Below are 12,658 nucleotides of genomic sequence, written 5' to 3' on the forward strand. Positions count from 1 at the left end.
TAAAAGAAAAAAAAATAACTTTTGAAGATGTTTCTTATGACTCAAAGAAATAAAAACCCAAATAATTTAAAAACCTCAAAGTAGGGAAACAAGTATATTTAGGTACTTTCATTCAAAGGAATACTGAACCATCATTAAAAAAGTATCTTTATAAAACTACATAGCAATGTGGAAAACACTTATAATGTTCAATAAAAATGACATGCTCATTTTTACTGTTTACCTGTAGTAATCTAATGTATGCGTATAGAACAAAAATGGAAAGGAAGACTTTAAAATGACTGTCTTTACTACGGGGTGGTAGGAAATGGGTCACTTCTCCCACCCAGCTTCTGAATTTGCTGCAGTACAAGTGTGTCTGTGGAGGCATCATGCCTTATGGCATGATGAGAGAGGAAAGATTTTTGGTACAAGAGACAAAAACAAAAACCAACCAACCAACCAAACTCAGTCCCCAGTCAGATTTTCACCTAGAAATGGCTATAGGAGTATGAGAAATGGGTTCGGCAGGACATAAACCTCAGTCTGTCATGGAATCCTTAGGCTTCTGGCAATGGCTAATTTTCTTTTAGGATAGAAACCATGCCCTGCCTCCTGCCATGTGGTTGCAATTTTCACACGGGAATTTTACCAGCACGCCCAGCTGGACCACTGTACTCTGGTTCTGGGGTAATGGTGGTCATCACAGCCAGGCACTGTATATGTCCTCCAAGCCTGGTGCTCCTGAGACTGGGTTTGCGATAGCAGCCACGAGGCCCCACGCACCTTGTAGGTCATGAGGTCGGAGAGCAGCATGACGTGCCGCCGGTCGATGCTCATGCCGTGGTTGACCATCGTATACTGGATCTCGTTGATGATAGTTGTCCGGGCAGCTTCGATGCCCAGGGTTTTCTCCACCTGCGGAGGGCAGAGATGAATGGAGGCAGCCACGTCCAGGGCTCCCCAGCTTCCCCTCACATCCTCCTCTGCCCTGCAGGTTCCCAGCACCCTGTGTCCCTCCACAGAGATGGAGTGTGGGGTAGTCTTCGGTGCAGACCCAGAGTGAACGGCAGGGTCAGAGGAACGTGCTGGGCCGACTGCAGGAGCCCCGGCTGCGAGCGGTACCTCATACGTGTTGTTGGAGGTGGTCCGGGTGCCCTTCACGCCGTGGGTGGCCATGACGGCCCGCAGGTTATCCCCCTCCACCAGGAGCTTGTACTTCTCCTTCCCGCTCTGCTCATCAATGTGGATGACAGCTCGGGACACCTCCGGGATGCCCTGCACCACCACCTGGACACAGAGACACAGAGGGCTCCAGACCCCGCAGTGCGAATGGCCCCGCCCACCTAGCAGCCTGGGAAACCAGTGGCTGCGAGAACTGGGGGTGTCACAGCCTGTGTTTGTGGTCTTGATCACCCCATCTCGGAGGTGACTGTCAGGAATGCGCCAAAGCGGGGAGTGCCTGTGTGCTGCCTGAGCCGCTGCGGGGTGGGGAGGTGGGAAAGCAGAAGCGCAGGGGGTCGTGCCCTCCTCCACCACCAGTTTTAGGAGAGAAGAGAAAAGCTGAACAGGCAGAATGGTGAGGCAGGGCAAAGAAGGCAACCTGAGCCTGCCTGACTCCTCAGGGATGTGGCAAAGAAACGAAGGAACCGGGCGCCACCCGCAGTCTCGGCAGCCCTTCCGCGCCCCGATGCCTGGCTCTGCAGCTTAGAGACAAACGTGCTCCCTCCTGTCATGCATCTTCAGGCGTGAGGCCTGACAGCTGGGGAGGCGACCTGAGACTCACCTTGGGGAGATCCTCTTTCAGGAACTGCAGCACGTAGTACATGGAGCTCTTGCTGTTCTCTCGGGGGGTGACGCACACCACTGCCTCGCCGTGCACGGCCACGTCGCCGGGCTTCACGCGCAGCTTGGACATGCAGATGGAGTACCTCACTGTCTCAGCGTTCACCTGTGAGGGGTCACATGCCCAGGTTACTGGCGGGATTTGGAGGCTGCAGTTTCTGTGTTTCTTGGCCTTTCAGCATCCTGCCCCTCTAAGGAGCCTTTTTAATTATCCCCGCCCCCCCAGTCTCTCTCCGCATAATGTCTTTTTTGGTACTGTGATATTTTAATACCAGAGATATATGTATATGTATGTACTGTATATACTGTATATACACCTCTGCTTATTCACTAAAAAAGTAGATCCACCCGCCCCTCCTAAATCCATTTTGCCACCGTTACCCGTTTATAAATGCCAGTAAGAAGCCAGGTCAACCCACGTATCCTGAGCCAGCCATTGCTGTGCTGGGGGCCCACAGGTGGGTAAGACACAGCTGGCACTATGGTCCTTCCAACTGCTGGCATGCTGTGTCACAGCAAATGGGCACTGTGGTCTGCATACTACCTCCACTAATGTCCTGTGTGTCTCTAGGTGGTCACATCTGTGCCGGGGTTGGGGTAGACAGAACATGAAGGCACAACAGATCCAGAGGACAGACGCCGAGTGGAAGCCTCTTTGGGGCTTCCCGTGCTACGCACAGCTCTTGCCCTAGTTCATCACACCTGTCCTGGGACTGAAAGGGGATGACTTCCTTCACGCATTTAATTACGGGACTCACTTCCAGCCTCAGAAGTCTGATCCGTTCTAGGGAGAGCTTGACGAGAATGAAGCAATCATCAGGAAGAAACACTTCTTCGATATACTCTGAAATCTGTGGTGTCAAAAGATCAGAACATCCGTCAGTCACTTCCCTGTCCCTCGGAGCATACGAGGCTCCCTCTCGTCTTTAAGGACATAGAGCAGCGTGGACACACGGATTGGTAAACCCACTACAGGAGGTTCTCACACGTCCTGGCAACGCTGCTGGGTTAGTTTTCTTATTATCGAGAGGGATTTCTTCTTACCTCTCCCAAGAGGGTTTTCTCAATTCTGCCTTTCACCAGACGAGCATAATCTGCATCGTCATCCTTGTCCAGCTGTGCTGTGATGATGGGAGTGCTGTGGGGAGGAGGGCACAGGATCACGAGGCTGCTTGAAGACCACGCTGCGTTACGTCCGGGTGAGTTTGGAACCCTAACAGCAACTGCAGTTTACTGTCCTGCGCGTTCACTGGAGTCAGGCGCAGTCCTGAGGGCTGCACACACCCGTGCTCATGAGGCAAGCCACTCCATCAGTGAGCGAGTGGCTTTCAGAACAGTCTTCCTGGCCAAGCACACCTACCTTTTCCTCTTTGGTCCTAATACGTAGTTACTTCAGTTCTGTTCCCTGAGTAAACTGACCCTTTGTATACGATGGGTTTGTATACTACGGCATGTGCAGTGACAAAATCATGTCACTTATAGCTTACCCCGCTCCAATCCCACAACCTCCCCTCCAGGACACCTCTGGCTGCTCCAACTACTAGCTCGTAGCTTCCAGCCTTGCCATTCTGGATGGCATCCCCTGAACGCACACTCCTGGGTGATCTGACTGACCTAGAGGCGGGCAGAGCTCCTGCCACCCTGGACATGGACAGGCGCTGTTCCAGAACCGAGTGCAGCGTTCTCTCCTTTAACGCTGTACTGTCATTTTGCTACATTCCGATCATAGGTAGGACATGATTTTGTCACTGAATGCGCTATAAAATATTTCTCTTTCCTAGTTTCAGGTCACCTACAAATTCTATCATGAAACCACCAGGGGGTGGGATTTGGGCTGGGGGAGTGTTGTCACAGAATACGGCCCCAAAATTGAGTCGCAGACACATCAGGACTAGTGAAGCTGGGAATAACATCATCAAAAGGATGAAGTCTACAATGACACATGGTTCCAATTTTTCCAGGCATTGTTTTAGGTTTCTCTCTTACATGTGACTTGTGGCCACAAGAACCATTGCTTCAGCTTTGACCCTCTCCAGTTTGGACGTTCTGTCTTGGGTGTTTTTTAAGAGCCACAATATGATTAACACTAGCACGTGTCACTCCAGAGTCTGAGATACTGTCCACTAGCATTTATCAGACACCCACTCGTGACAAGGGACACGTTGTTTCTCCTGGACGTGACAGACGAGTGTGAGAACAAGAGGGAAAGGGATGAGGGCACCTGATGGCCTTGGAGGCGTTGATGATCTCTTTGATGCGGGGCACGCCCAGGGTGATGTTCATGGAGGCCACGCCCGCAAAGTGGAAAGTCTTCAGGGTCATCTGGGTGCCCGGCTCACCAATGCTCTGGGCACAGAGCGCGCCCACTGCGGAACCTGGCTCCATCTGTGCCCTGAAAAGACAAAACGGGATGAAATGTACAGCCTAGGGGCTACAGTTAATGACGATGCAATATCTTTGTACGGCGGCAGATGGTAACCAGATGTATCGTGGTGACCTTTTTGCAATATACAGAAATACTGAATTGCTGTGTTTGCGCCTGAAACTTGCATAATGTTGTAGGTCAACTATCTGTCGTTTGTTTAGTTGGCCAGGTTGTGTCCGACTCTTTGTGACCCCATGGACTGCAGCACACCAGGCTCCTCTTTCCATGGAATTTTCCCAACCAAGAATACTGGAATGGGTGGCCATTTCCTTCTCTAGGGGATCTTCTTGACCCAGGGATTAAACCCGAGTCTCCTGCTTGGCAGGAGGATTCTTTACGACTAAGCCACCTGGGAAGCCCCTACTCCATTAATACAATTAAACAAAAGAGATGCAACTATCTTATATAAAACCCATTTAAATATACCCATTTTATATACTTTTACATATAGGTCACCTATACCTCAATTAAAAGACAAAACCAGGGAATTCCCTGGCCCTCCAGTGATTAGGACTTTGTCCTTTCACTGCCAGGGACCAGGTTCAACTCCCAGAGACTAAGATCCTGCAAGCCTTGTGCCACGGCCAAAAAAAAAAAGAGACAAAACTAAAACCCTCAAACTGCTGGGGAGGTGTCTGATTATCTTTCAACAGAAAAAATACATATGCCGTCAGGGTCAGGAAGGAATTGGCAAGGACCCAGGTTGGGCCTGTGACAGAGGAAGAACCGGACACAGATCAGTTACAGGTACAGAGGAGGGGGAGCACTGCTCAGAGGGGCCCAATGATGACAGGGAACCGCGTGGCTACTTGTGGTCAGCGTGGGTGACCGGACAAGACCTACGGGCTCCGCTCACACATGGTACCGCAGGTGGACAAGCAGCCAGCCCTGGCCAAATATGTTGGTAGCTTCCCTATGAAAAAGACGACGCTCGGAAATTTGTTTGCACTTCTTCCCACATGTTGGAGCACTCAGCCTGCCTACCCACTGGAGCCCCTAGAGAGGAGGTGACAGAACCTGCTCGAGGCTGGCAGCTGGTAAGTGATGTGGGCACAGGATTCTGCTTCCTGGGGAAACAGGAAAGATGCCAGAGACCCACTGGACTGCCCGGCAACCTGAGACAATTAGCGCCCTCACCTCATGTACTTGTCCCTACACGTCTCCAGAAACTTCTCTATCTGGGTGGGGGTGATCCGGTCCAACTGGTACAGCACACGGGGCTAGAGGAACAAAAGCCGAGTTCAGGGCCGGGGCCGGCAGCGTGGGAAACCCTCTGCATCTCCTGACCCCCGGGGGAGGGCCACTACCTCTGTCGTGCCGTTGTCGTTGATGCCGTATTTATCTCTGGTCTTCTTGATCTTCTCAGAAACCTCCTTGATAAACTTTTTTATCTCCTGAAAGATTACACAACAAACATCAGATATATATTTCTCAGTGATTTGCACGACCTGATTCATTTTTTAGTAAACTTTAGTCACGTGATGAAGCCTTCCTACTTTAGTGGTGGCTAAACAAGACACTAGAAGGGATATAACATGGATACAGGTTCTATTACAAAATGTTCTTCTAAGGAACACACCACGTTCCCCATACCCTGGACACGTTCATCCGTTGCAGTGTTTCTCAGGTCTTTTCACTCTGATGATGTTTCCTGTGAATCTGCAGTGCTAACCCAGCACGTGAAGGTTGACACAGGATGACCCTTTCCACCTGCCGCCATCTTCCCTGCTCTCCTGGACACCTCGCTGCCCACATTCATGCAGCTCAGAGTAAGTACTGCTGCACCACTTGTACTTCTAAGCCTTTAGACTCATACATTTTTGAGGGTTTCTTCTGAAGCTGTTCTGCTCAACATAAATACTACAGAGCTTGGCTTTGTAGACGCTGTGCACATTTCAAGCACATGCCTTCAGCCTGCCTTCATTTCAAAGGAAACACGCCCAGGCCCCAGCTCTATCTCTGACCCTCACCTCTGCCTTGCTCGCCTGTCTCATGCTCCCTTCCCACACACAGTCAGAACTTTGTAAGGCCTCCAGGAAATCACCCTCAAAGCTGCAAATGAAACATCAGCCTATCTGTTGCTCCCGCTGTATTTTAAGAATAGGGCTCTAAGCCCTGGGATGATGACAAAACGGAGCAAGAAAGAAGGTGAAGAGACTTTACATTGTATGGAAGATCCACAGGGCACAGCTAGAAATGACAGGCCTAAGTTTTCTGGTAACTACTCTAAGGGGAAGACCCATATGCGTTATACTTTGGTATGTGTCTGTGAAAGAGCCTTGTGGTTGCTCCTAGAACATCAGCCAGGCTCTCCTTTTGAGGAGTTTTCACAGAGGGTGTGGTGTTTAATGGGCCACACACATCCATGTCCTGCTGCCAGCACACACCACGTACCGTGGGACTGACTCCTAGAGCACTTCAGGTGAGCTGAGGACACATGGAATCTAGCAGCTGCATCCTTCAAAGAAAGCACATCCGCTGCTCTGGTTTGATCCAGGGGTGTTTCTGACAGTAAGGGAAAGGGTGGATAGACTATGCTTCCTCTCAGCGACCCTCAGGGAAATATGATTTCTCTCAATGATTTTGGACAAATTGGGGGTTGGGGGGCACTCTGGCCAAGTGCAGGCATCCAGCTGCTTTGTGCGGCTGGCTGAGGTCGGATCCACACATCTGGACAAATCCCCAGGCAGGTCCGAGGGTGGACAACTGTTTTGATGGCTGCAAAGCCTCACCAGGTCTTGTTTCTCAGTTGAGGCTAACTGTACCAGAAGACCAGCACGCCTGCCCAGTGTCGACTCAATCTATATCACAGCTGAAAATATCTAAAGTTTTGTCTGAAAGAAATGTTTCAAAGGGCAGACTGGACCAGAAGCCCACTTTTGCAAAAATAAAATTCAATAAGGCACTTACAGAAAGCTTGAGACTTAACTAGCCGGGTATTGTTCTAACATTGCAAAAATAAATCTCTCTAGCCTCCCATAGACTACTGAGCAATTTCTAGTTACTATCTTTACTGAAAGCAAAAAACTAAAACTTTTGGGGTCCACAGGGTCTGTGACCACAAACTCTTCTTAGTCACTTGCTGTCTAGCATGGTGCGCTCTCCCTGTGGGAAGGCAGGACTCTGGCTCCATCACTCTAGAGCAGAGGCCATTTGGGCTGACTAAGGTCAGGGCTTGGCTAAGGGAACAGGCCCCTCTACAAAGTCAAATGTTTCTGCCCAGTCTACACTCAGGGGAGGGGTTTTCTGCAAAGTTGTCTTGGCCCACTGGACACTTCAGAATGGCTCCCAGGAGCCCAGGTGATTGAGGGGCTATAAGGGTGGACTCCGTCACACCTGGGCTGTCCCCTGTTCATGAACACAAGGCTTCCCATGACTCTACTTGTTGGTCAACTCCCCTCACTGACAAAGAGTGGAAGGTTACCATGCCACTCAGCCATCATTCTGTGCAGAAAGACTTTTATTTAAGAAAGAACTTAAATTAATTTAAAAGAACTTGAAAATTCTCAAGAGACTCTTTTTAACGAGAGACAATACAGGCTTACTTGTTAATTACAGGTTTGAGGCCACGTTTTTCAGATACAGTTAGTTGTTACAAATCAGAGGTAGAACTCAGAGCTGGAGACGGTGGTGGGACAATCTCCCCTGGGGAGGCTCTGCCTTCCAGTGGGATCCTCATCAGCAATAAAACCTGCGGCCACCTAGTGTCTCCTCTGAATCATTCAGTATTAAGAGCTTCCTTCAATGGGTGACTTCCTCCCTGAGCCTACTTTCTAGCTGTGGTCGTGTCCTTTAAGGCGAGCCTCTGAAAGCCCTCCTGACCCAGATGTTGCCATTTGCCTGCTAGGTGTTCAAGGCTGCCCCACTTGTTGGCACCGGGAAACCGGGGCCAGAACCCAAGGCCAAGCTGATCCAGGGGGTTTTCATCTGTCGAGGCAGTCCATACATACGAGCAGTCAAGAGCACACACCTCACACCATCCCCCAGTTTGGGTGCTGCAAAGGACAGCTTTCAGCTGCCACCCATGTGGACATGCTTCTGGCAGCGGCTTTGCTAAAAGGAATGAGTTCCCTCACCTAAGAGTTATGGCAGATATTCTGGAAGTTAGGTTAAAAGGAAAAAAGCTCCCTTTTTGGAAGGGGAAACTGAGACAAGCTACTAAGAGCTCAGCAGGATCAACCCATGCATACCAAGGGAACTCAGAACACGGCAACTGGCAGGCTGTTAATCACACGGCTGCCCAGCAGCTAACGCTCACACTCAGCCCGCAGCGTGTGTGTGGGCCTGGCTGTCGGCTTCTGGCAGGGCTAGGGCTCAGCGCCACCCGCGAGTTCTCTCTGCCTCCCCAGCTCTGACATCACAGCCAGACAGCGTTTTCTCGGCTCAGGTGAATCTGTTCTGGTTGGTGAATTTTGGAATCCCTCGGCAAACCTGAGCTCAGACTGAGTGACTGGAGGGTGAGGACGTGTTCCGCCACCTCTGCGGCCCTGCATCTGTGGGGCGTGTGACAGATGGGGGCGGGACGGATGAACAAGTGCTCACCGAACCCACAAGTGCTGCTGGTCAGGGGACCACTGTCAAACCATAAGACAAGAAAGGGCCTGAGCCAAGTGACGAAGGGGAAGCCCTGCCGGCCGGACTGGGACAGCGCCCTGCAGAGCCTGGGGCTGGCAGACCGCTGGGTGCAGCACAGCTTCACCCCCTGCTCGGCAGCCACAGCGCGGAAGCACGTTACCTCGTTGTATCTCTCATAGCCTGTCTCAGTTAAGGTCTTCGAGGAGAAACAGAAACACAAATAAGTGAATACAGTCATGGAGAAAAACCAAATCACACCTCTCATTTGTTACTTAAAAAAAAAAAAAATTGTGAAGTAACAAAAACAAAATGAAGGCACTCAGCTTAGCCAGGCTCTTAATTTTAAATGTATTAAAATCCGGAAGAGTCTCTTTTTCACCTTTTGTATCTTACCACGTCAAAGAGTGAAGAGCTTTTAACTAAAATATCCTTATGTAAGTGTTTTACTGTTTTCATTTTTTATATACTTCAAGGGATATATTTTGTGCTATATTTGAATCACAATCAGTATACGCAGGGAACCATGTATTCCTGTATTCCTTTGCTTTTGATCATAAACATGATTATCAACAGAAAGGAGGAGGTCTGTGAAATAAAAACAAACTAAAAACAAGACGATGTCAAGGTAACAGGTCCCTGGAAGAAAAAGGAAGGATGACTGTACATTTCTAACCCATCTTGTGGCAAGAAAAAAAGCCATTTAAAATAATGATGGTATTAAACACTACTGCATCATTTATTGTCTAAAACACAATAAATGGCATTAAAACAATGCTCTTACTATTACAAATTACTGGGTTTCAAAACCACGGAGGGAGGAGTTGGCCTACAGGACGAGAGACTGGGTGGCAGGGGGTGATAGGGACAGGGTTTAAAAAAAAATCAGCTCTCGTAACCAGAGCACTTGCCTTCTACCAGAGAAACACTTGTGCAAAAGACAATCTAAAAAAGACATGAGACAAATCCTTTATGCCGACTGCTGAGATTCTCCTGCCTGCGCCGCTCTTAAACCTTCTAATGAGAAACACTCTTACGTAAACACCCCCAGCTTATACACGTCACTGTCGGCACCTGCAGAATGATTCCTTGGTGACGGCCAAGGCGGGTGCGCAACCCCCCGCAGAGCTCACCTGCAGGAAGCTGTCCTGGCAGCAGAGAAACTCGTTCTTCTTCATGATGGACTCGGCGCTCAGGAGCAGCTCGTTCTTACTGAGAGCAGGCTCGCTCCGGCACGGGAAGACTGCCTGAGTATCAAAAGAAAACAGTGTGATTTGGAGGCGGGCAGGGGGCAGTATTCAGTGAAGGAGTTTATAAGAGACAAAACAACCTCCCCCAGAGTGAGCTTTCAGCAGCCTGTGATGTTTTTGTCTTTCAAAACACATTGTAGACTCTACCTTTAACACGAAGGTGAGAACAGCATAAACTGATACTCCCCCTTACGTAACAGCTTCTGGGCTATTCAGTGGGTATTGTGTCATTCCTTCCCAACTTCACCCCGCCCTGGATCTGCACTAAAACCATAAACTGCTGTTATAAAAAAAATAATTCAAGTGTGAAAATACTTGCCCACCCCCAAGCTCATGGGTTTTCCCTCAAAGTTTTAATGGTTACACTGCACCCTACCGTGGACAGACCATTCCATGTTTGACCTGTCCTCCACAGATGGCCTGTATCTGCTATAAACAATGCTGGAAGAACATTCTTGGCACATTTAGATCATTTCTGTAGGGCAAATTCCTATAAGCGAAATTTAAGTATAGCTCAAGGGCACCCAGATTTAAATTCCAGATCAACACTGTCCAGCTACCTCTCAAAAAGCTTGCTCTAAATTATATCCCGTAACACCATGTGAAACAGGCCTGCTTCTCCACACCCTTGACTTTTACACGGTCTCTACCGCACTTTACTAGATACTGACAAGAAGACAAAGCCCTCTTCCGCTGACACTGGTTTACTACCAATAACTAGACTTGGAAATTGAGAAACTCTCTTTCCTTAATACCTGGGGAAAGTTATGCAAAGTGAATACAAAAGACAAACACCATCGCAGTGGTTGGGTAGATACGACAGCGTTGACTGTGTGCTATGCCAAAGGCACATCCATTCTAAGGAAATGTCCTTGAAAACGCTCACAGATATAATGCTTAATCTTACTTTGATGTTGTCCAGAACCCTTTTAAACTCTAAGGGCTCATCTTTTCCTTCCATGGCTGCAGGATCTAAGCCGTCTCCCCCGTAAATGAACTGGATGATATCGCCCGTAGAGCTGCGGACTGTGAGGTCATACTGTGAACAAAGATCTTCCAGGGACTTGACGAGCCTTCTCTGAAGGGAGAGAAGGAGAGGAGATAAAAGTTCAGGTGCTTTGAGAGCGCTAGTCACATGTACGAAGGTTGATATCTGCAACTGAGCTTCAAGGCTACCAGTGCTTTTAATCACATAAAAACGTTGTATTAGAAATCCCTTAAAGAGTCCCTGACCTCAAGAATGGCCCCACAAGTGCCTCACTAGCCTGTGCAATGGGATTTAGAATATGCTCCACGCTCCAGTGTGTTTTAGAATACAAGCAATTTAAACCCCACCACCCCCGAAGGACTCTGCAAACACTGTTTTCCTAGGCTGCTTTACCTTCCCTCTCTGTCTCTCTAAGGTTTAAACTAATGCAATTGCTTTGCATTTCTAAACACAACTTAATCCGGGACCCCTGTGGACTTCAATATGAATTACAGAGGATCCGGTGCAGGCCCTCTTCTGGGACCGATGGGTAAGAAGAGAGAACAGGACTAGTGTTGTTTGAAGCAGCAGGCAGCAGCCATTTCTCAAACCTGCTTAGGGAGAACCTTCCACCAGCAGAACCCTCCAGCCAGCGGGGTGAAGGGGTTCAATGAGTTAAAGGGAAAGATATCTTCCTCCAGGCAACTTCACAACAAAAATCCCTCATGCCAGAAGTAATTTGTTCCAGGTTAACAAGCCACTCTGGGAAAGTCATACTCTCGACTCCAGAAAGGTAAAGGACAAAAAATAAAGTCAAAAGACATTCGGGCAAGAGTGTTAAAAGCATTTCACAGTCTGCTAGGTTTCTGACAAAAGCACACTCTGAAGCTAAAGGGCGATTTCCCATTAAAAGATCATTAAAAGGGAAGCACTATCAGTAATGCCACACAGGGGACAGACGAGAGGTTATGGAAATTGGTGGGTACTGACTCGAGTCCATTTTGCTCTCATCAACCTTGTGTATCCTGGCTTACTCATTCACTCATTGCTCATCTTTGGTTATCAGGCCTGGTTCCCCTGCTTGCCAAGGGCTGTGCTTCTCAGTCCATGGTGGGGAGAAAAGGGACACAAAACCACAGCAGTTCATGGCCTAGCAACTTGGAGTGTTAACCTCAGCATGTATTGTAAGCAGATAAAATCATCAAAAAACCAAACCAAAACCAAAACCAAACACAAGACAAAAAACAAAACGTAGATTATGGAGTACAAGGTAGAAATGAGAATTAGAGACGGAGAGAGATCTTTCGCTTGTGGTCTTATGGAAGCACAAAGTAGGATGTGTTCTCACCCCTCTGCTGTCTAGGATGTACCCCTGTGGCAGTCTCAGAAACACAGGCATAAAAAGCATGTAGCTCAGCCCTGTCCCCCAAGACTGCTCTCCTGCAACTACACACACAGCGGAGAACGAGTCCGCCCTCCAAGTGCCCAAGCCCTCCTGTGGGCCGTGGAACAGGTTCTCTGAGTCCCTTAGAGTGACATTAATGATAGATTACATAAACCGCTGCAGTGAGCACAGCCCTCTCAGTGTGTAATCAGGAGGTGGGTGTTGTCCCCTATCTC

General features: G+C 48.9%; 1 protein-coding gene across 2 annotated transcripts in view; it reads right to left on the reverse strand.

Annotated features, from left to right (window-relative positions):
- Positions 1 to 12,658, reverse strand: part of POLR3A (RNA polymerase III subunit A) — a 46,773-nt gene that overhangs the window by 3,074 nt on the left and 31,041 nt on the right. The window contains exons 20-30 of one of the 2 annotated variants that reach the window (XM_019953961.2): positions 10,979 to 11,149; positions 9,955 to 10,068; positions 8,985 to 9,020; positions 5,557 to 5,643; positions 5,387 to 5,469; positions 4,046 to 4,216; positions 2,869 to 2,962; positions 2,583 to 2,675; positions 1,766 to 1,930; positions 1,105 to 1,269; positions 766 to 897 (exon numbers count right to left, since the gene is read on the reverse strand). In XM_019953961.2, coding sequence (XP_019809520.2) covers positions 766 to 897; positions 1,105 to 1,269; positions 1,766 to 1,930; positions 2,583 to 2,675; positions 2,869 to 2,962; positions 4,046 to 4,216; positions 5,387 to 5,469; positions 5,557 to 5,643; positions 8,985 to 9,020; positions 9,955 to 10,068; positions 10,979 to 11,149 — 1,311 coding nt within the window. The remainder of the gene's footprint in view (positions 1 to 765; positions 898 to 1,104; positions 1,270 to 1,765; positions 1,931 to 2,582; positions 2,676 to 2,868; positions 2,963 to 4,045; positions 4,217 to 5,386; positions 5,470 to 5,556; positions 5,644 to 8,984; positions 9,021 to 9,954; positions 10,069 to 10,978; positions 11,150 to 12,658) is intronic. The other variant, XM_019953962.2, reaches the window with a different exon arrangement.

The sequence above is a fragment of the Bos indicus genome, chromosome 28 (genome assembly GCF_029378745.1).
Source record: "Bos indicus isolate NIAB-ARS_2022 breed Sahiwal x Tharparkar chromosome 28, NIAB-ARS_B.indTharparkar_mat_pri_1.0, whole genome shotgun sequence".
NCBI classification, from domain to species: Eukaryota; Metazoa; Chordata; class Mammalia; order Artiodactyla; family Bovidae; genus Bos; species Bos indicus.